The sequence below is a fragment of the Pongo abelii genome, chromosome 20 (assembly GCF_028885655.2).
Source record: "Pongo abelii isolate AG06213 chromosome 20, NHGRI_mPonAbe1-v2.0_pri, whole genome shotgun sequence".
NCBI classification, from domain to species: Eukaryota; Metazoa; Chordata; class Mammalia; order Primates; family Hominidae; genus Pongo; species Pongo abelii.
In genome coordinates, this window is record NC_072005.2 from 20,295,023 (window position 1) to 20,318,203 (window position 23,181).

Genomic DNA, 23,181 nt, shown 5'->3' on the forward strand with positions numbered 1-23,181 from the left:
TATTAGTATCCCGTGGTGTCTGAATAAGGTGGGCTGTCACAGTGAGAACTTTTGAAGGTATGTCTATCTGGACTCATGCTGAAAATTCGGAAGTATTTTTTCCATGTCACCATTATAAGTAGAAACTGAGGCTGAAACACTGCTGTCATTCCAATTATTGTGAAGGTGAAATTCTATCCATGATGCCTGCAGGCTCTCCTCCTGCAGCTCAGACATCACTCTCTGATGTGACACTAGAGTGCTGCTGTGGCAAATGGGGTTCACATAAAATGTGAGCTGTGCTGTGGGCTGTGCCTCAGTGGCAGATGGTAGCAGTAAAGAGAGGACACTAGCAACTAGGAGAAAGTAAATAGGAGTGCTGTAGCCCAGTGCCAGGAAGTACAGAGCCACTGCTCTAAAATGTAAATAGCCAAAAAGATAGAACACTATTCAGCCATTTTTGTAGCAGAGTGAAAGCCTAGCTTTAGCAGACACCTGGCTTCAAGCTGCTAAACCAACTCCCATTATCACGATGTGAAAAGGTTATTTGTCATTGAATATAAGCAATTAGTATACACAGATGGCCACTTCAATATCCAGGTGAATTTCGGATGAACTATGTATGACATGGTGCTGAAAATTCTTCTACTTGTGGACTAATTATGATGACCATCTTTCTGACTTTGCAGTCTCTTAAGCAGATTGATGATGATGTATATCACATTCAAGTTTAATTGTGTAATAAGACCATTTTCTTTCTGTTCTATTATTGTGGAGTTTCTCTGAAAATAGAGAAAATTTTTCTTTTAATTATTGTTTCCACAGAGTGTCTAGAATTACCAGACATGATATAAACACATAAGGTGCCAACCAGAATTTACTGTAGAGGGGACTTTCCCTCTCAGACTTTGAGTCAGCTCACACTTGTGCAAAAAAAATGCATGCTGTCCCTTAAATATGCACGTGGAATTTTGTCTCTGCCTATTTGGTATTGATAGTTCCTCCACTGTCACTTCTAGAGAGGCTAGACCCAATTTCTACAAACTTCACAGGGTAGCAATTAATCATTTAACCTTTTTCAGTGACTCTTGTATCTTCAGATTTGAAACTGACTTAGAAACTATGGAGCCCAGAAACCCAATCAGAGTAACGTGTGCACTGAGTAGACATAGAGACATGAGAATCTCCACTTTCCCCTTTCTCCTTGCTAAGTGCTCACAAATGTACAGGTAAACACCTGTGGCTATGCCAGTCATTCAGGCCCTAAACTTGAAGCTCCAAATTTTGAATCCAGGTCTTGAGATTTGGGGAAAAAAAAACTTATCTAAGAAATGTGAGTCCCTTTGGTTATCAAACTCAGAGAGACATTAAAATGAAAGTACTGTTAGGTCTTTCTCCCCCCTTTGAACTATGTATTCATCTCTTGAAACTGTTCACTATTGCCACAAGTAATTATAAATTAAACTAATAATGCCACATTAGACACTATATCCCATACCCTATATGTAATCAATATCCTATATGTACCCTATATGTAATCAATAATCGATGTTATTTCTGTAAATAAATAAAAATTTCTGACAATCAACTTTGTATCAGCCCACTCTCTGTCCCTGTCTTGTTGTCTTCACAAATCGTCTTATAACTGCTGGTAATCAAAACGTAGATTCCAGGTAACTTGAATCTTTGCTCCCAGGTTATAATCCTTAAGCTTGACCCAAATAAACTGTCTACTTATATTAATGTTCTATCAGCTTTTTTTTTTCATGTAGACTTATCATTTAGAATGTGCTAGAGCAGCTTCTATGAGGGGATCTCTCCTTTGATTGTAATCCACTTGCTGTAACACCAAAGGATGCAGAGCCAGGTGGATCCTACCTGGAATCTGCAGATAAGATCTGGCCTCTGCCTGGGATTTACAAGAAAGGACCGGAACTTGGATTGAGATTGTACAGAAAATGAACAAAAGTCATTTTCTGCATTGTGAATGTAAACATAGACATCTTACAGCCCCCATTTGGGAGTGTGGCTCTTTGAGATTTTCACATCTTGTTCATTGACCTGCTACAGTTATGTGAGGGGCTCCAGGAGAAATAGACTCAGATGGCAGAATCTGTAAGTGTAAATAAGCGTCTTAGGAGTGAGAGATCGAGGCCACAAAGTATCCAGAGCCATGACCACAATTATATTTAGCTGTAAAATGTAATACTAGAGTAGAGTATTTTTGATCTTTCTCTTACCCAAGAGCTAGCAAATCAGAATCGGTGATCCAGGTTCTGGAGCTCCACCAGGGCAGTTCCATTTTCTATTTAGAGTTAGCCTGAGTCTCTCCAGCCTGGCTTATCATTGGGCCATGAGGCCTGGGTCACTGGGAATCTCTTACAATCACCCAGGTGTCTTTGAGGCATTTGAGGATGTCCAGAGCAGAATTTTGTCAGGCTGACAAGAGCGGTTAATTCTGCTTCTGTCTCAGTGTAAGAGAAATGAGTCATCCTGTGTTTGTTCATCCCCTCATACAAGAGATATCTTTGGTTGGTACCCAGATAAGAGCTTCTCCAGTTTCCTGGTACTTGGATAATAAGGAGAAGATCTGGAGACCCAGATAGATAAACTAGCTCCTTCCACTTCATATGGGCATTAAAAAAATACTGAAGCAGTCATAGTTCCTACAATCCAGAAACTTTTAGTCTAGACTAACAACTGGATAAATAATTGAAGTGTGCATCATATGGTTGGTATAATAAATAGATGTGTTGAAAATCTTGGGCTTTAGACCACTTTCTTTATGTTGTTGTGACTTCTGATGTCTACACCTGAAGGGAGATTTATGAACAAAATAATTGTTATAAATTCTTTTTTTTTTTGAGATGGTGTTTCACTCTGTCACCTGGTCTGGCATGCAGTGGCATGATCTCGGCTCACTGCAAACTCTGCCACCCGGGTTCAAGTGACTTTCCCTTCCCAGCCTCCCGAGTAGCTGGGATTACAGGTGCCTGCCACAGCACCCAGCTAATTTCTGTATTTTTACTAGAGGTGGGATTTCATCATCTGGATCAGGCTGGTCTTTAACTGCTGACCTCGTTCTGCACCCGCCTCGGTCTCCCAAAATCTTGAGATTACAAGCATGACCCACTGCGCTTGGCCGTATATTTTCTATTTCTTTTACCTTGCTAACTGTAGATATTTATTTGCTAATAAAATTACCCTAGAAAACCTTAAGGGACTTGTTTAAATTGCATGCTAGTATATACTATAAATTTGTCAGGGCAGTGACTAGAAAAGATAAAAACTACAGAAACTCTGGGATTTAAGTTTCTTTTAGGTAAGCTTAGAAACAAAACAAAACTGGAAGTACCCTAGTTGCATAGAGAACAGAATGCTACATAGGGTTCTCACCCTGCCCCAGACGTGTTCAGATTCATCCTTTTTGGAGGCCTTAGGTCTGAACCTACCCTGGAGTATTGCCTCACAGAACTCATTAGAGGAGATCAGAGTTTTGGCTGCTGAATCCTGCTGCCTTTCTAGAATTGGTTCTCACAATTTCCTGAAATTCAAAAGCAGATAAATTGGAAAAATAAAGTATGTATTGTAAGGTCTTTGTTTTTAAATTTTTTATTAAAACCAGTGCTTGCAGAGACATTGTATTTAGCAACTTGTTTTCTATTCCTGCAGATCCAGTAGTTGCTCCACAAGTCAAAAAAAGTAAATATAAACAGAATGAAATTTTCTCTAGATTACATTAAACTCTTCTTTTCTGTATCTCTTTCATCTGTCTATATTTAGCTTTTATTCTATACAATTTTTTAAAAAATTTGATGACAGAGAAACAGAAGAAAAAATAAAAATGAGCCCTTTATCTAAATCCTGAAAATTAAGAAACACTTAGTACCAGCTCCCAGGGTGTTAAGAGAATTAAATCATATAATGTGTTATGCCCAGCACAGTGCTCTGTATCATACTCTAGCACATACTGCCTGCTTAATAAATATTGCATTAGTACCTGTGTACATGTTCTTTTTAAAATACAGACTTATTCAGATATTGCTGTCTTCTGTTTCCTCTGTAAATTTTAAAGAGCCAGCAAAAAATATAAAACTTTTAAATGGAATGGGCTGTCCTTATTTTTACTAGAAGTATTTGGTTATGGCAAAAGTGCTAAGTATAAGGGACCCTGTGCTGTTCCTGCTTTCTCTAACTAATGCTAATAATGAGCCGGGGGGAGCAACATCAGCATTGACAGGGGACTTGTTTAAAACACTCATTCATAAACCCTTTACAAACATGCAGAATCACATTACAGAACGTGCGGCCACAATTATCAAGTGATTTATAAGCTTGTTAAAGCTTGAGAGGCAATGCTTAGCTTAGTGGTTATCAGCCCAGGCTTCTCATTAGGATCACATGACCAATTTGCTGAAATCTCTTTTGCCCTCCCCACAGCTTCTGTTTATTATTGTGGGTGGAAGCATCCATGTTGTTTTAATGAAGTGCCTCACGTGACTCTAAGGTGATTCCAGAATCAAGTATAAGGGCTTTAAAATATATTCATGAGAGTTAAGTTCCACCTATGCACTAGAGGGTGGTCATGGGGCCTATTCTATTTGGGTTTGGTAGGGTTGGGTAAGTGTGGTGCATATTTCCATTACTGTAGCAAAAATTGCTGGTGTCTATGGCAGGGGAAGGCACCTGAGGACAGGAAAGGAGAAACTTACATTTTTATCTTCATGGAGCAGTTCATTGTTCCCGAATCTCTTCTGTTTTAAAGGACAGAAATGGGTGGCTTTTTCTGTCTTTTTCTGCCAGATGATGTCATGCTAGCAGGTAAACATGTGGTACACCTTTAAAGGCATATTCTCCAGATGCAGGTGTAATTTGTACAGACAATCTCATCTGAGAAGAAACTCCAGGGAAGGAGGAGAAAGAAAAAAATGGCTTTTCTTCAGGTAAACGTGTCAGATGAAGAGCTGTGTCCATTCTGCCTCCTGGACTGCCATGCGTTTAGTACTCACAAACCTTTACTTCTCTACTTTTGTTTTCCCTCCCTGAGTTTGATTTAACTACTTCTTAAAATTCCTATGATAGTCAAGGGTCTTTGAAAAATATTTCTTTTTTATATCCCACAGACTTCTCTACATTCTGTATGTCATAGCTTCTTATATGCCATGCAGAATTATCAGCAGGAATTTATGATCCACAATATTAAAAATATTCCCTTTGTGGCTGTTGAACATGGAAAGATGTGGATACTCAAGATTTCTATTGGGGAAAACTGTGGTCCTTAGTAAAGATGGTAAAGTAAAAGCCTCCACTCATGTGTTCCATTAGCTGTATGCAGAACAGAATTCAGAAAATGCTTATTTAAACAGGATAGAATTTATTACCCAGAAAGTTCTGAAAAAAATTATTAGGAGATACCTGCTCTCTAGGGTGCTAAATGAAGCCTATTTAAAATTACTACTAAAAATTACAGAACATAGGAGTTAACTGTATTTTGGAGTTTGCATAAAACTGATGTTTCTTTATGGTTAAATTCAGATTATAATTTATGTTATTTGGGAGGAATATTTCAACAGTGATAACTGTGTTCTTCTGTGTGCATTAACACATCAGAAAAATTTGTCCTAGTGCAGTTAATGGTTAATGATTCACTTGGTGAAGTAGCTCTCTGACAGATTTTTTCACTATAGTTAATTATTTTTCTCTTCATTATAAGCATCCTTATGCAGCAGATTTGCATAAACCATCATGTTTAATGTGGCAGTTGTCCTTTTTTCTTTTTTTTCTACATAGTTTTCTATGGAAAATGAAGGCTGTTATCTTTGTTTACAGGCCACAAAAACTTGGAAAAACACAGGCTCTTCCACTTACTGGATGTTTGACAAAATATCCTTCTCGGGCCAAAAACCTTGACATTTTTGGTGAGCTTGTTAGAAATTCAAAAAATCAGACTTCATTCCAGATCTTCTGGGAGAAAAACCCCGCATAACAAGGTCTTCAGCTTATTGTACATATTAAAATTTGAGAGGTGACTTCTAACTCAACATGTCTTTTCCATATGAAAAATATTCACATCTCATTCTGTATGATGTAAATATAGCACTCAAAAATGTACATGTTCATGTTCATGCCCTTAATTTTATACTTCATTATCTAGAAAACTATCATATATGAACTGATGTTGTGGATCTAATGCTGCCCTTTTTTTCTCAGAGAATACTTTAGAGAATATTTCTGTGTTGAAGATTATTTTATTGGGTAATTTTAGTCAGTCCTATAAGTCAGAACCACTTCTCTTTACTCTCTCATTTCACCTTAAGTAAAATTAAAAGTTCCACCCATGGCCACTTGGTAAAAATGTGTGTGTGTGTGTTTTTCAGGGACCATTGCAATTTAGAGATGTGGCCATAGAATTCTCTCTGGAAGAGTGGCATTGCCTGGACACTGCACAGCGGAATCTATATAGGAATGTGATGTTAGAGAACTACAGTAACCTGGTCTTCCTTGGTGAGGATAACTTTAATACATAATTCATAATATACCCTAAAGATTTTATTTCTCTTTTTTGTAGAATGTTTTTTAGTAATTTATTCTTTGCATAAAGGAGTTTCAGATCCATTTTTTCCAGAAAATCTTCAGAATTTGTTCATTTAGAAAAGAATTTCTTCAGTGCCTCTCACCCGTAATCCCAGCACATTGGGAAGCTAAGGTGGGGGGATTGCCTGAGGCCAGGAGTTCGAGACCAGCCTGGCCAACATGGTCAAACCCCATCTCTACTAAAAATACAAAAAATTAGCCAGGCGTTGTGGCACGTGGCTGTAATCCCAGCTACTCGGGAGGGTGAGGCAGGAGAATTGCTTGAACCCAGGACACGGAGGTTGCAGTGAGCCAAGATCGCACCATTGCACTCCAGCCTGGATGACAGAGCAAGATTAGTTCTCGAGAAAAAAACAAAAATTTCTTCAAGATGTTTCATCTTAATCCAATCTTTCCACATTCCTGAGTTGAGCTGTATTCTTCACTCTAAATTAGTGGTAATTACAGAAATTTACTGACATAAAATATTGTAGCCCCCACCTGAAAATCTAAATGCCACCACCAATTTTTGATTCAGTGGTACCAGGTAGTAAAATTAAGAAACCTATAAATTGGAAGTATTTTCTTTTTCCTTTTTTTTTTTTTTTTTGAGACTGAGTCTTGCTCTGTCGCCCAGGCTGGAGTGCAGTGGCATGATCTTGGCTTACTGCAACTTCCGATTCCCGGGCCCAAGCAATTCTCCTGACTCAATCTCTCAATTAGCTGGGACTACAGGCATGTGTTACCATGCTCTGCTAATTTTTGTATTTTTAGTAGAGATGGGGTTTCACCATGTTGGCCAGGCTGGTCTCCAACTCCTGACTTCGTGATCTGCCCACCTTGGCCTCCCCCTGACCTCATGATCCACCTGCTTTGGCCTCCCAAATTGCTAGGATCACAGGCGTGAGCCACTGCACCTGGCAAATTGAAAGTATTGTTTAAATATCTATAAATTTCTGTTATAAATTTGTATTTTGGTATTAATTTACTAGAATATTTTATCGCATTGTCTTTGCTGAGCACATTACTAGCTTGTAATTGGAGAATATGAGCAAGATTTATGTTATTTATTCTTAACAAAACAGGTATTGTTGTCTCTAAGCCAGACCTGATCACCCGTCTGGAACAAGGAAAAAAACCTTTGACTATGAAGAGACATGAGATGGTAGCCAACCCGTCAGGTAGGTGTGAGTGAAAATGAATACAACAGACAACACAGGAAGAGGTCCCAAGGTCAAAGAGAAAGCCAGTCCTTAAAATGTGATTCAGGAAGCTGTGTTGCAAAGGAAATAGTTCCTGGGCAGCTGTTTTTTGTTTTTGTTTCTGTTTTTTAATTTTACTCTCACAAAGGGACATCTTCCATCTTATGCTTTTAAATTCTCTAAGGATTCTACTTTTGTTTTGGTGAGCTTCATTCAAGTTCACAGTGAGAGCCACAGTCCTCTTCATGCCATATAAGAGATTACATGATCTGGCTGCTTTTCCATTCTTTTGGGGACACAAAAATATCTGCATGATTTTGAAAAACTGAAACTACTTTTTAGTTCTATTTTTGCATTGGGTCCAAAATGTGTGAGAGTAGTTTCTGTTGTATTTTTTTGTTCATTTTTCTTTATAGTCCATTCTATTTTTATTACTACATAGTTTTTAAGTATAGTTTGCAATTGTACATATGATATGCTTCTGCTTTGTTCTTTTTCCTCAAGATTGCTTTGGCTATTCACACTTTTATTGTAGTTTCATGTAAATTTTAGAATTGTATTTTCCATTACTGTGAAAAAAATACCACTGCAATTTTGATAGGAAGTTTATTGAATCTGTAGTTTACTGTGGATAATATGACAGTTTAATAATACTTATTCTTTCAAGTTATAGACATAAAATATTTTAAAATTTATTCGGATCTTCTAATTTTTTTATTGTAAAGATTTTTTATCTCCTTAGTTAATTTTTTCCCCAGAAGTTTTTTTTAATGCTACATTAAATAAGATTTTTCTTCCTCTATTTTGTCACATAGTTTCTTTTAAGTGCATGAAACCATTCATATACTTGTGTGTTAATTTTCTATTTTGGTAATTTACTATTTACTGAGTGTATTTATTAGTTTAGACAGCTTTTTAAATTTTTTTTATTTTTTGACAGTTTCGCTCTTGTTGCCCAGGTTGGAGTGCAGTGGCACGATCTCAGCTCACCACCACCATGCCTGGCTAATTTTGTATTTTTAGTAGAGATGGGGTTTCACCATGTTGGTCAGAGTGGTCTCAAACTCCCAACCTCAGGTGATCCACCTGCCTTGGTCTTTCAATGTGCTGGGATTACAGGCATGAGCCACCACGCCCAGCTAGACAGTTTTTAATATACTGTTTATGATTTTTAAAATATGAGATTGTATGATCTACAAAAAGCAACTTTTTGCTTATTTTTCTTCAATTTCAATGACTTTCTTTCCCTCCTTCCTTCCTTCCTTCCTTCCTTCTTTCTTTTTTTAAATTATACTTTAAGTTCTAGGGTAGATGTGCACAATGTGCAGGTTTGTTACACATGTATACATGTGCCATGTTGGTGTGCTGCACCCATTAACTCATCATTTACATTAGGTATATCTCTTAATGCTATCCCTCCCCTCTCCCCCCACCCCACAACAGGCCCCAGTGTGTGATGTTCTCCTTCCTGTGTCCAAGTGTTCTCATTGTTCAATTCCCACCTATGAGTGAGAACATGAGGTGTTTGGTTTTTTGTCCTTGTGATAGTTTGCTGAGAATGATGGTTTCCAGCTTCATCCATGTCCCTACAAAGGACATGAACTCATCCTTTTTTTATGGCTGCATAGTATTCCATGGTGTATTATGTGCCACATTTTCTTAATCCAGTCTATCATTGTTGGACATTTGGGTTGGTTCCAAGTCTTTGCTATTGTGAATAGTGCTGCAATAAACATACGTGTGCATGTGTCTTCATAGCAGGATGATTTATAATCCTTTGGGTATATACCCAGTAATGGGATGGCTGGGTCAAATGGTATTTCTAGTTCTAGATCCCTGAGGAATCGCCACACTGACTTCCACAATGGTTGAACTAGTTTACAGTCCCACCAACAATGTAAAAGTATTCCTATTTCTCCACATCCTCTCCAGCACCTGTTGTTTCCTGATTTTTAATGATCGCCATTCTAACTGGTGTGAGATGGTATCTCATTGTGGTTTTGATTGGCATTTCTCTGATGGCCAGTGATGATGAGCATTTTTTCATGTGTCTTTTGGCTGCATAAATGTCTTCTTTTGAGAAGTGTCTATTAATATCCTTCACCCACTTTTTGAAGGGGTTGTTTTTTTTTTTCTTGTAAATTTGTTTGAGTTCTTTGTAGATTCTGGATATTTGCCCTTTGTCAGATGAGTAGATTGCAAAAATTTTCTCCCATTCTGTAGGTTGCCTGTTCACTCTGATGGTAGGTTTTTTTTGCTGTGCAGAAGCTCTTTAGTTTAATTAGATCCCATTTGTCAATTTTGGCTTTTGTTGCCATTGCTTTTGGTGTTTTAGACATGAAGTCCTTGCCCATGCCTATGTCCTGAATGGTATTGCCTAGGTTTTCTTCTAGGGTTTTTATGGTTTTAGGTCTAACATTTAAGTCTTTAATCCATCTTGAATTAATTTTTGTATAAGGTGTAAGGAAGGGATCCAGTTCCAGCTTTCTACATATGGCTAGCCAGTTTTCCCAACACCATTTGTTAAATAGGGAATCCTTTCCCCATTTCTTGTTTTTGTCAGGTTTGTCAAAGATCAGATAGTTGTAGATGTGTGGCATTATTTCTGAGGGCTCTGTTCTGTTCCATTGATCTATATCTCTGTTTTGGTACCAGTACCATGCTGTTTTTGTTACTGTAGCCTTGTAGTATCGTTTGAAGTCAGGTAGTGTGATGCCTCCAGCTTTGTTCTTTTGGCTTAGGATTGACTTGGTGATGCGGGCTCTTTTTTGGTTCCATATGAACTTTAAAGTAGTTTTTTCCAATTCTGTGAAGAAAGTCATTGGTAGCTTGATGGGGATGGCATTGAATCTATAAATTACCTTGGGCAGTATGGCCATTTTCGCGATATTGATTCTTCCTATCCATGAGCACGGAATGTTCTTCCATGTGTTTGTATCCTCTTTTATTTCATTGAGCAGTGGTTTGTAGGTCTCCTTGAAGAGGTCCTTCACGTCCCTTGTAAGTTGGATTCCTAGGTATTTTATTCTCTTTGAAGCAATTGTGAATGGGAGTTCACTCATGATTTGGCTCTCTGTTTGCCTGTTGTTGGTGTATAAGAATGCTTGTGATTTTTGTACATTGATTTTGTATCCTGAGATTTTGCTGAAGTTGCTTATCAGCTTAAGGAGATTTTGGGCTGAGACGATGGGGTTTTCTAGATATACCATCATGTCATCTGCAAACAGGGACAATTTGACTTCCTGTTTTCCTAATTGAATACGCTTTATTTCCTTCTCCTGCCTGATTGCCCTGGCTGGAACTTCCAACACTGTGTTGAGTAGGATTGATGAGAGAGGGAATCCCTGTCTTATGCCAGTTTTCAAAGGGAATGCTTCCAGTTTTTGCCCATTCAGTATGATATTGGCTGTGGATTTGTCATAAATAGCTCTTATTATTTTGAGATACGTCCCATCAATACCTAGTTTATTGAGAGTTTTTAGCATGAAGGGCTGTTGAATTTTGTCAAAGGCCTTTTCTGCATCTATTGAGATAATCATGTGGTTTTTGTTGTTGGTTCTGTTTATATGCTGGATTATGTTTATTGATTTGTGTATGTTGAACCAGCCTTGCATCCCAGGGATGAAGCCCAGTTGATCATGGTGGATAAGCTTTTTGATGTGTGTTTGCTGGATTCGGTTTGCCAGTTTATTGAGGATTTTTGCATCAATGTTCATCAGGGTTATTGGTCTAAAATTCTCTTTTTTTGTTGTGTATCTGCCAGGCTTTGGTATCAGGATGATGCTGGCCTCATAAAATGAGTTAGGGAGGATTCCCTCTTTTTCTATTGACTGGAATAGTTTCAGAAGGAATGGTACCAGCTCCTCCTCATACCTCTGGTAGAATTCAGCTGTGAATCCGTCTGGTCCTGGACTTTTTTTGGTTGGCAAGCTATTAATTGTTGCCTCAATTTCAGAGCCTGTTATTGGTCTATTCAGATTCAACTTCTTCCTGGTTTAGTCTTGGGAGGGTGTATGCGTTGAGGAATTTATCCGTTTCTTATATATTTTCTAGTTTATTTGCGTAGAGGTGTTTATAGTATTCTCTGATGGTAGTTTGTATTTCTGTGGGATGGGTGGTGATATCCCCTTTATCATTTTTTATTGCGTCTATTTGATTCTTCTCTCTTTTCTTCTTTATTAGTCTTGCTAGCAGTCTATCAATTTTGTTGATCTTGTCAAAAAGCCAGCTCCTGGATTCATTGATTTTTTGAAGAGTTTTTTGTGTCTCTATCTCCTTCAGTTCTGCTCTGATCTTAGTTATTTCTTGCCTTCTGCTAGCTTTTGAATGTGTTTGCTCTTGCTTCTCTAGTTCTTTTAATTGTGATGTTGGGTGTCAATTTTAGGTCTTTTGTGCTTTCTCTTGTGGGCATTTAGTGCTATAAATTTCCTTCTACACTCTGCTTTAAATGTGTCCCAGAGATTCTGGTATGTTTTGTCTTTGTTCTCATTGTTCTCATGTTTATTTCTGCCTTCATTTTGTTATGTACCCAGTAGTCTTCAGGAGCAGGTTGTTCAGTTTCCATGTAGTGGAGTGGTTTTGAGTGAGTTTCTTAATCCTGAGTTCTAGTTTGATTGCACTGTGGTCTGAGAGGCAGTTTGTTATAAATTCTGTTCTTTTACATTTACTGAGGAGTGCTTTACTTCCAACCATGTGGTCAATTTTGGAATAAGTGCAGTGTGGTGCTGAGAAGAATGTATATTCTGTTGATTTGGGGTGGAGAGTTCTGTAGATGTCTATTAGGTCTGCTTGGTGCAGAGCTGAGTTCAATTCCTGGATATCCTTGTTAACTTTCTGTCTCATTGATCTGTCTAATGTTGATAATGGGGTGTTAAAGCCTCCCATTATTACTGTGTGGGAGTCTTAAGTCTCTTTGTAGGTCTCTAAGGACTTGCTTTATGAATCTGGGTGCTCCTGTATTGGGTGCATATATATTTAGGATAGCTAGCTCTTCTTGTGGAATTGATCCATTTGCCATTATGTAATGGCCTTCTTTGTCTCTTTTGATCTTTGTTGGTTTAAAATCTGTTTTATCAGAGACTGGGATTGCAACCCCTGCCTTTTTTTGTTTTCCATTTGGTTGGTAGATCTTCCTCCATCCCTTTATTTTGAGCCTATTTGTGTCTCTGCAGGTGAGATGGGTCTCCTGAATACAGTACACTGATGGGTCTTGACTCTTTATCCAATTTGCCAGTCTGTGTCTTTTAGTTGGAGCATTTAGCCCACTTACATTTAAGGTTAATATGTGTGAGTTTGATCCTGTCATTATGATGTTACCTGGTTATTTTGCTCATTAGTTGATGCAGTTTCTTCTTAGCCTCAATGGTCTTTACTATTTGTTATGTTTTTGCAGTGGCTGGTACTGGTTGTTCCTTTCCATGTTTGGTGCTTCCTTCAGGAGCTCTTGTAGAGCAGGCCTGGTGGTGACTACATCTCTCAGCATTTGCTTGTCTGTAAAGGATTTTATTTCTCCTTCACTGATGAAGCTTAGGTTGGCTGGATATGAAATTCTGGGTTAAAAATTCTTTTCTTTAAGAATGTTGAATATTGGCCCCCACTCTCTTCTGGCTTGTAGAGTTTCTGCCGAGAGATCAGCTGTTAGTCTGACGGGCTTCCCTTTGTGGGTAACCTGACCTTTCTCTCTGGCTGCCCTTGACGTTTTTTCCTTCATTTCAACTTTGGTGAATCTGACAATTATGTGTCTTGGAGTTGCTCTTCTTGAGGACTATCTTTGTGGCATTCTCTGTATTTCCTGAATTTGAATGTTGGCCTGCCTTGCTAGATTGGGGAAGTTCTCCTGGATAATGTTCTGCAGAGTGTTTTCCAACTTGGTTCCATTCTCCCTGTCACTTTCAGGTACACTAATCAGATGTAGATTTGGTCTTTTCATATAGTCCCATATTTCTTGGAGGCTTTGTTCATTTCTTTTTATTCTTTTTTCTCTAAACTTCTCTTCTCACTTCATTTCATTCATTTGATCATCCATCACTGATACCCTTTCTTCCAGTTGATCGAATCAGCGACTGAAGCTTATGCATTCGTCACGTAGTTCTCGTGCCGTGGTTTTCAGCTCCATCAGGTCCTTTAAGGACTTCTCTGCATTGGTTCTTCTAGTTAGCCATTCGTCTAATCTTTTTTCAAGGTTTTTAACTTCTTTGCCATGGGTTCAAACTTCCTCCTTTAGCTTGGAGAAGTTTGATCATCTGAAGCCTTCTTCTCTTAACTCGTCAAAGTCATTCTCTATTCAGCTTTGTTCCGTTGCTGGTGAGGAGCTGTGTTCCTTTGGAGGAGGAGAGGCACTCTGATTTTTATAATTTTCAGTTTTTCTGCTGTTTTTTCCCCATCTTTGTGGTTTTATCTACCTTTGGTCTTTGATGATGGTGACGTACAGATGGGATTTTGGTGTGGATGTCTTTTCTGTTTGTTAGTTTTCCTTCTAACAGTCAGGACCCTCAGCTGCAGGTCCTTTGGAGTTTGCTGGAGGTCCACTCCAGACCCTGTTTGCCTGGGTATCAGCAGCGGAGGCTGCTGAACAGCAAATATTGGTGAACAGCAAATGTTGCTGCTCCAGAGATCATTCCTCTGGAAGTTTCATCTCAGAGGGGTACCTGGCTCTGTGAGGTGTCAGTCTGCTCCTACTTGGGGGTGCCTTCCAGTTAGGCTACTCAGGGGTCAGGGACCCATTTGAATAGGCAGTCTGTCCGTTCTCAGATCTCAAGCTCCATGCTGGGAGAAACACTACTGTCTTCCAAGCTGTCAGAGGTTTCTTCTGCATTTTGTTCGGCTCTGCCCTGCCCCCAGAGGTGGAGTCTACAGAGGCAGGCAGGCCTCCTTGAGCTGTGGTGGGCTCTATGCAGTTTGAGCTTCCTGGCTGCTTTGTTTACCTACTTAAGCCTCAGCAATGGCAGGTGCCCCTCCCCCAGCCTCGCTGTTGCCTTGCAGTTTGATCTCAGACTGCTGTGCTAGCAATGAGTGAAGCTCCATGGGCGTAGGACCCTTTGAGCCAGGTGCAGGATATAATCTCCTGTTGTGCCATTTGCTAAGACTGTCGAAAAGTGCAGTATTAGGGTGGGAGTGACCCAATTTTCCAGGTGCTGTCTGTCACCCCTTTCCTTGGCTAGGAAAGAGAATTCCCTGACCCCTTGCACTTCTCAGGTAAGGTGATGCCTTGCCCTGCTTCAGCTCACACTTGGTGTGCTGCACCCATGGTCCTGCACCCACTGTCCTGCACCCACTGTCTGACAATTCCCAGTGAGATGAACCTGGTACCTCAGTTGGAGATGCAGAAATCATCCATCTTCTGTGTCGCTCACACTGGGAGCTGTAGACTGCAGCTTTTCCTATTTGGCCATCTTGGAACTGCCCCCTTCCTTCCTTCCTTCCTTCTTTCCTTCTTTCCTTCCTTCTTCTTTCTTTTTTTTTGGTGGGGTTTCAGTCTTGTTGCCCAGGCTGGAGTGCAATGGCATGATTTTGGCTCACTGCAACCTTCGCTTCCTGGGTTCAAGTGATTGTCCTGCCTCAGCCTCCAGAGTAGCTTGGATTACAGGTGTTCGCCACAATGCCTGGCTAATTTTTTGTAATTTTTTAGTAGAGATGAGGTTTCACCATGTTGGTAAGGCTGGTCTGAAACTCCTGACCTCAGATGATCCGCCCATCTCTGCCTCCCAAAGTGCTGGGATTACAGCTGTGAGCCACCGCACCTGGCTGGATTTTTTTTATTTCTGTGAATAATTCTTTTGTCACATACTTCTAGTGCTACATTCAAATAGATATATTGCCAATGGGCACAATATAGTTTTGTGTTGGTGTCTGAATACGATGGAGCAAACACCTCTTCAAGTTTTCATAAACCGATTTTAGAACCATTTCCTCAGGTAACTGTGTGGGTTTCTTTTTTTCGTTCTTTTTTCTCTTTTTTTGAGGCAGGGTTTCATTCCTGTTGCCCAGGCTGAAGTGAAATGGTGCAATCTAGGCGCACTGCAACCTCCACCTCCTGGGTTCAAGAGATTCTCCTGCCTCAGCCTCCCAAGTAGCTGGAATTACAGGCATGTGTCACCACACCCGGGGGGTTTTGTATTTTTAGTAGAGAAGGGGTTTCTCCATATTGGTCAGGCTGGTCTCCCAACTCCTGACCTCAGGCGATCCACCTGCCTCAGCCTCCCAAAGTGCTGGAATTACAGGCAGGAGGCACCCCGCCTGGCCCAACTGTGTGGATTTCTACGTAGGCAGAACTGACCATAAACTGTGGTTCAGGTAACTGAAACTGAGTCATTGATTTGCTTCAGGGACCACAGTAAAAGCGAAGGTCTGTGGGCCTGCCTACATGGCTGTACATGGATGCCTTTATTCAGGTCTCTGGAATGACACAAACTCTCCCAGACTGTGGCTGGGATGAGTTTGGGATGGTTACAGAGTAAGTTCAGAATTCTCAGTGAGACCAAGTTGGCTGAGCCCTATCCTGGTCTGTAGCCAAGAACAGGGGTCCTGTAGTTTCCCACCTGAATGAGGGCCTCCCTTCTGAATAGAACACTTCTCAATCTTCAGCTTTAACTGCATTTCACAACTCCCTCCCCGGATCTCAAATTTCTGTTAGAGGCACTTATTTTGGAGATGTCATCTTGCTACATAACCCAGGCTGGTCTCAAAATCCTGGCTGAAGCAGTTCTCCAACCTTAATGTACCATGGAGCTGTCATTACAGGTGTGAACCATAATGCCTGGTTTTCTCATAAAGGCATTTTTGTCAAGGATGGTTGAGATCTTTTTTGCTGTAAGGGGATATGAAAGTAGGGCACATTTAATCTTTTCATCTTACTGATGTCACTCTCCCTGTACATTTTTACTTCTATTTTCTACTTCAAATTTTTCTGTAATTTGAGATTCAGATATTTAGGACAATATGCTAGAATTTACATGGTATGCCTCAAGTAAATTAGATAATTAGTAGGCACTCCATATTTACGAAAATAGTTACTTGTAAATTTCAGTTTGCTGCAGGCAAAAAGGAATTAAAGGATTTTCATCTACTTACTTCAGCCTATATCTAAATAATAATATACTTTATTTTCTAATATTTGTTTTACATATCAGAGGGTCTAACCCTATTCTGCAAAACATATGTTTTCTTTATTTAAAAATGTAAGACTACACTTTGCTTCTAAAATTGGATTACAGCAGTTTCATTTTGTGTAAGAATAGCATATATTTAAAACAAAAGTAACTCTAGGTTCTTTTAAATGCTAATTTATTAAGTTTCTTATTAGAATCTTCTAATTATACGGCATATTCTCTGAAATTTTACTGCCATACAGTGCATACCAATGATTCAAAATACCTGCACTTAATGAGTACAAACTAAAAGCTAAATATTGCAGTTACCTAGAATTTTTTTTTTTTTTTTAGATGGAGTCAATCTCTGTCATCCAGGCTAGTGTGCAGTGGTGCAGTCTTGGCTCACTGCAAACTCCACCTCCAGGTTCAAGCCATTCTCATGCCTCAGTCTCCCAAGTAGATGGGATTACAGGCATGTGTCCCCACACCCAGCTAAATTTTGTATTATTAGTAGATACGGGGCTTCACTACATTGGCCAGGCAGGTCTTGAACTCCTGACCTCAGGTGATCCACTCGCCTTGGCCTCCCAAAGCACTGAGATAACAGACATGAGCCACTGCACCCAGCCTGACAATTTTTTTTTGTGATACATCAATGTTGCATACTAGATTTTATGAGTAAACATTTCTATTATTGTTTCAAAGTTCCATATTAGTGTGTTTTCTCAGTGTAGGGTTTTTTTTTTTCGAGACAGAGTCTCACTCTGTCGCACAGGCTGGAGCACAGTGGCATGATCTTGCCTCACTGCAACCTCTGCCTCCGGGATTCAAGGGATTGTGGTTCATGCCTCAGCCTCCCAAAGTGCTAAGATTACAGGTGTGAGCCACTGCACCCAGCCTCATTGTAGGTTTCTTAACATTAGTTTCTTGTGTTTTTTTGTTTTACTTGTGTATTATAATTTTAGACAATTTGCAATTCTGTTGGTACACTTTAAGTCAATTTGAGGTTTAATTAAGAGATGAATTATGCATGTCTGTCCATCAGATTATATATGTATATGTGTATATCTATAAATATGACTCCAATTTTAGCTATGGCTTATATTCTTTCTTAGCTGATTTTCGATGGTAGTTTTATCTTGTCTAAGTGAGTAGTCATGGAGATAGTCTTATTTTCACCATGTGTTTAATGATTAATATATATTTCTTTTTGTGAAAGAAACACTTTTGTGATTTGAAGGTAATTTTCAAAAAGATTTATAATTCTGTATTTTTTTCAGTTTTTCTTTAAAAACATTGTTTTAAAAACACATAACATAAAATTTACCATCTTAAATTTATTGAAGTTTATATTTCAGGGCTAGGTGTGGCTGTGGTGCTCATGCGTAATCCCAGGATTTTGGGAGGTCAAGCCAAGAGGATCCCTGGAGCCCAAAAGTTTGAGACCAGCCTGGGCAACATATGGAGACCCCTCTCTATGAAAAAAATTTAATAATAGCCAGGCATGGTGGTGTGCAGCTGTGGTCCCAGCTACTTGGGAGATTGAAGGGAGTCAAAATTGTGCCACTACACTCCAGCTTGGGTGACAGAGTGATACCCTATCTCAAAAAAAGCTGTTCATTTCAGGCATGTTAAGTATATTCACATTGTTATGCAAAAGACTTCTAGAAACTTAACATCTTGTAAAACTTAAATTCAATATCCATTAAGTAACAACTGCTCATTTTACCCTCTCTCCATACCTTGAGAGACAAGCCTTCTACTTTCTGTTTTTATGATTTTGACTACTTAAGATATCCATAAGTGGAATCATATAGTATCCATAATTTTGTTACTGGATTAATTCAGGTGACATAATATTCACAAGGTTCATCAAAAAGGTGACAAGATTATTCTCTTTAAGGTGGAATAATATTCCATTGTATGTATATGTTACATTTTTTAATATGTTTATAAATCAAGAGACATCTAGGGTGCATCAGCCTATTGGCTTTTGTGAATACTGATTACTTTAAACATGGATTTGCTTTGCTGCCCAGGCTAAAATGCAGTGGTGCAATCTCAGCTCTCTGCAACCTCTGGCTTCTGGTTCAAGCAATTATTGTACCTCAGCCTCCCAAGTAGCTGGGATTACATGTGCATGCCACATCACCAAGCTAATTTTTGTATTTTTAGTAGAGATGATGTTTTACCATGTTGGCCAGGCTGGTCTCGAACTTCTGACCTCAGGTATCTGCCCACCTCACCCTCCCCAATTGCTAGGATTACAGGCTTGAGACACTGCACCTGGCCTGTGTTACATGTTTTGGGTGTAGATTTATAAATACTTTTTTCCATTTGTGTATTTTTATGTCTAAGTAGCTTATTTAAAATACATTTTTGTATCATTCAAGAAAATAAGCCAACTTTATCAGTGTTGATAATCAGTTTTTGAAGAGATTATTTTTCTCTATTTTGTAAACATGGCAACTTTGTGGAAAATCATTTGATCATATACAAAATGGTTCATTTCTGAGCTCTCTATTCTGTTCTTTCATCTGTTTATCTTTGTGTCAGTATCATATTATGTTACTGTAGCTTTTAACTGTAGGTTGTATTGATGTCTTTGAAAAATGAAATTTTTGACCCCTGAGGAAGAATATATTGAAGAGTGTGTTTCATATTCACATATTTTTGAATTTGCCAGTTTGACTTTGGCTTTTTAATTTCTAGTTTTATTCAGGTTTTATTAGAAAACACCCAGTGCATAATTTTAGTGTTTTTAAATTGATTTGTTGTTGTTGTTTTGAGACAAGATCTTACCATCACTCAGGCTGCAGTGCAGTGGCAGAATTTTAGCTTATTGTAGCCTCAACCTCCTGGGCTGAAGTGACTGTTCTTTCACCCCAGTTTTTTGAGTAGGTAGGACTGTAGACATGCACTACCATGTAAGGCTAGTTGTTTGCTTTTTTGTAGTGTTAGGATCTCACTATGTTGCCCAGGCTGGTCTCAAACTTTTGACACCAATAGATCTCCCAAAGTGTTAGGATTATAGGCAAGAGCCATGGCACCCAGTCGGTATTTTTAAATTTAATAAAACTTGTTATGTGTCCTAACAGAATACACCAGATGCAAATAAGAGTATTGTGTATTACCTTGGTTTTGACTGGAGAGTTTTGCATGTGTCTGTGAAGCCTAGTTGGTCTATAATATGGTTTGGATGTCTATGTTGTCCAAATCTCATGCTGCAATATAAATCCTCAATGTTGGCTATGGGACCTGGTGGGATACGTTTGGGTCATTGGGGGCAAATTTCTCATGAATGGCTTGGTACATCCTCTCAGTAACCAAAAAGTTTACAATCTATGAATTCAAGTAAGAGCTGGTTCATTAAAAGAACATGGCTTCTTCACCTCATACTTGCTCTGTCTCTTACCATATAATATGTCCAGTTACTCTTTACCTTTCACCTTCATTTTAAGCTTTCTGAAATCCTCACCAGAAGGAGATGCTGGCACACACTTCTTACACACTCTGCCAAGCTATGAGCCAAATAAACAATTTTTCTTTATAAATTATGCACTCTCAAGTATTTCTCTATATGCCAAAGAATCAACATAGTCTATAATGTTGTCTAAGTTTTTTGGTTGTTATTTTTTACCTGAATTTTCTATTATTGCAAACTAGGTCTTGATGTCTACAATCATTATGTTGCTATGTATATCTTGCTTCACTTTTATCAATATTTGCTTTATATATTTTGGGGCTCTGATGTTATATACACATATACATATAGATAGATAAATGTTTTAGTTATACATTCCTGCTAAATCAGCTCACTTTACCGTCATATAATGTAGGCACCAGCCCCACAGGATCAGTGGGTTTTTCTCCCCGTGTGCAGAGATGAGAGATTGTAGAAATAAAGACACAAGACAAAGAGATAAAAGACAGCTGGGCCCAGGAGACCACTACCACCAAGATGCGGAGACCAGTAGTGGCCCCGAATGTCTGGCTGCGCTGTTATTTATTGGATACAAAGCAAAAGGGGCAGGTTAAAGAGTGTGAGTCATCTCCAATGATAAGTAAGGTCATGTGGGTCACGTGTCCACTGGACAGGGGGCCCTTCCCTGCCTGGAAGCCGAGGCAGAGAGAGAGAGACAGCTTATACCATTATTTCTGCATATCAGAGACTTTTAGTACTTTCACTAATTTTGCTACTGTTATCTAAAAGGCAGAGCCAGGTGTACAGTATGGAACCTGAAAGCAGACTAGGAGCGTGACCACTGAAGCACAGCATCACAGGGAGACGGTTAGGCCTCCAGATAACTGTGGGCAGGCCTGACTGATGTCAGGCCCTCCACAAGAGGTGGAGCAGTAGTCTTCTCTAAACTCCCCCAGAGAAAGGGAGACTCCCTTTCCCGGTCCGCTAAGTAGCGGGTGTTTTCCCTTGACACTGAGGCTACCACTAGACCATGGTCCGCTTGGCAACGGGCATCTTCCCAGACGCTGGCGTTACCGCTAGACCAAGGAGCCCTCTGGTGGCCTTGTCTGGGCATAATGGAAGGTTCGCACTCTTGTCCTGTGTCACTTCTCACTGTGTCCCCTCAGCTCCTATCTCTGTATGGCCTGGCTTTTCCTAGGTTATGATTATAGATCGAGGATTATTATAATATTGGAATAAAAAGTAATTGCTACCAACTAATGATTAATGATATTCATATATGATCATATCTAAGATCTATATCTGGTATAACTATTCTTATCTTATATTTTATTATGCTGGAACAGCTCATGTCCTCGGGCTCTTGCCTCGGCACCTGGGTGGCTTGCTGCCCACAATATAATATCAATTTTTATCTTGTAGAAGTACTTGATTTAAAGCATATTATGTCTAATATAATTATGACCATCTTACTCAATTGTGGTTACTATTTTCATGGAATATACTTTTTTTCATTCTGTTACTTTCTGCCTATTTGACTCAATGCTAAAGTAAGTCCCTTGTAGGCAGCATACTGTATGCTTTTTTAAAAAAACCACTTAGGCATTCTATGTCTTTTTCTTTATATAATTTTATTTATATATACATTTATATTTGTATTTATTTATTTATTTTATTTGGTTTGTTTTTGAGATGGAGTTTCACTCTTGTTGCCCAGGCTGGAGTGCAGTGGCATGATCTCAGCTCACTGCAACCTTCACCTCCCAGTTTCAAGTGATTCTCCTGCCTCAGCTTCCTGAGTAGCTGGGATTACAGGTGCATGCCACCATGCCCAGCTAATTTTTTGTATTTTTAGTAGAGATGGGATTTCACCATGATGGCCAGGCTTGTCTTGAACTCCTGAATTCAGGTGATCTGCCTGCCTCAGCTTCCCAAAGTGTTGGGATTACAAGCATGAGCCACTGCTCCCAGCCTCATTTATTTTTGAGATAGTGTCTCACTCTGTCAACCAGCTTCTTTGTATTTTTTGTAGAGACAGAGGTTTGCCATGTTGCCCAGGCTGATCTTGAAATTTTGGGATCAAGTGATCAGCCCACCTTGACCTTCCAAAGTCCTATGATTACATTTCATTTTATTAAGTAGTTTAATCTATATTTATAATGATTGGTTAAAGAGATGAAGTTGTTATTACCACTAATATTGTTATTGTTTTATGTGTTTCTAGTAGTTATATTTTTCTCATTTCCTGTTTTACTTACTTAATTTTCATTTAATTTTGTACTGGCATGCTTTGATTATATTTTACTTTCTTTTGCATGCTTTGTATAAATAATATCTTTGTAATCATCTCAAAAACTGGAGATTACCTACATCTTAAAGTTAAAACAATGTATTTTAATCTCATAACAACTTCAATTGAATAAAAACTATGCCTCTATATTTTCCAGTTTGTTATTGATATAAAAATTATTTTACATGGTGTATCTACAGGTGCACGCCTGTTATCCTAGCACTTTGGGAGGCCAAGGTGGGTGGATCCTGAGGTCAGGAGATCGAGACCATCTGGCCAACATGGTGAAATCCCATCTCTACTAAAATACAAAAAATTAGCCAGGCATGGTAGCCCATGCCTGTAGTACCAGCTACTCAGGAGGTTGAGGCAGGGGAATCACTAGAACCCAGGAGGCACTCCAGCCTGGGAGACAGAGTGAGACTGCATCTCAAAATATATATATATTTCCAAATATTCAGTTTGGTCTTATTATATTGACATTGTTATGCAACATATCACTAGAGTGTTTTTTATCTTGCAAAGCTAAATCTCAATACACATTAAACAATTACCAATTCTTTGTATTTTGTGGTTCTTTTCAAACACCACTCTGTTTTCTGTTTCTAAGAGTATAACTGCTTT

General features: G+C 39.0%; 1 protein-coding gene across 1 annotated transcript in view; it reads left to right on the forward strand.

The window, feature by feature from the left end:
* LOC100460411 (zinc finger protein 93) overlaps positions 1-23,181 on the forward strand; it is a 34,340-nt gene that overhangs the window by 8,002 nt on the left and 3,157 nt on the right. The window contains 2 exon segments of the mRNA XM_054540032.2: positions 6,357-6,483; positions 7,638-7,733. Coding sequence (XP_054396007.2) covers positions 6,357-6,483; positions 7,638-7,733 — 223 coding nt within the window.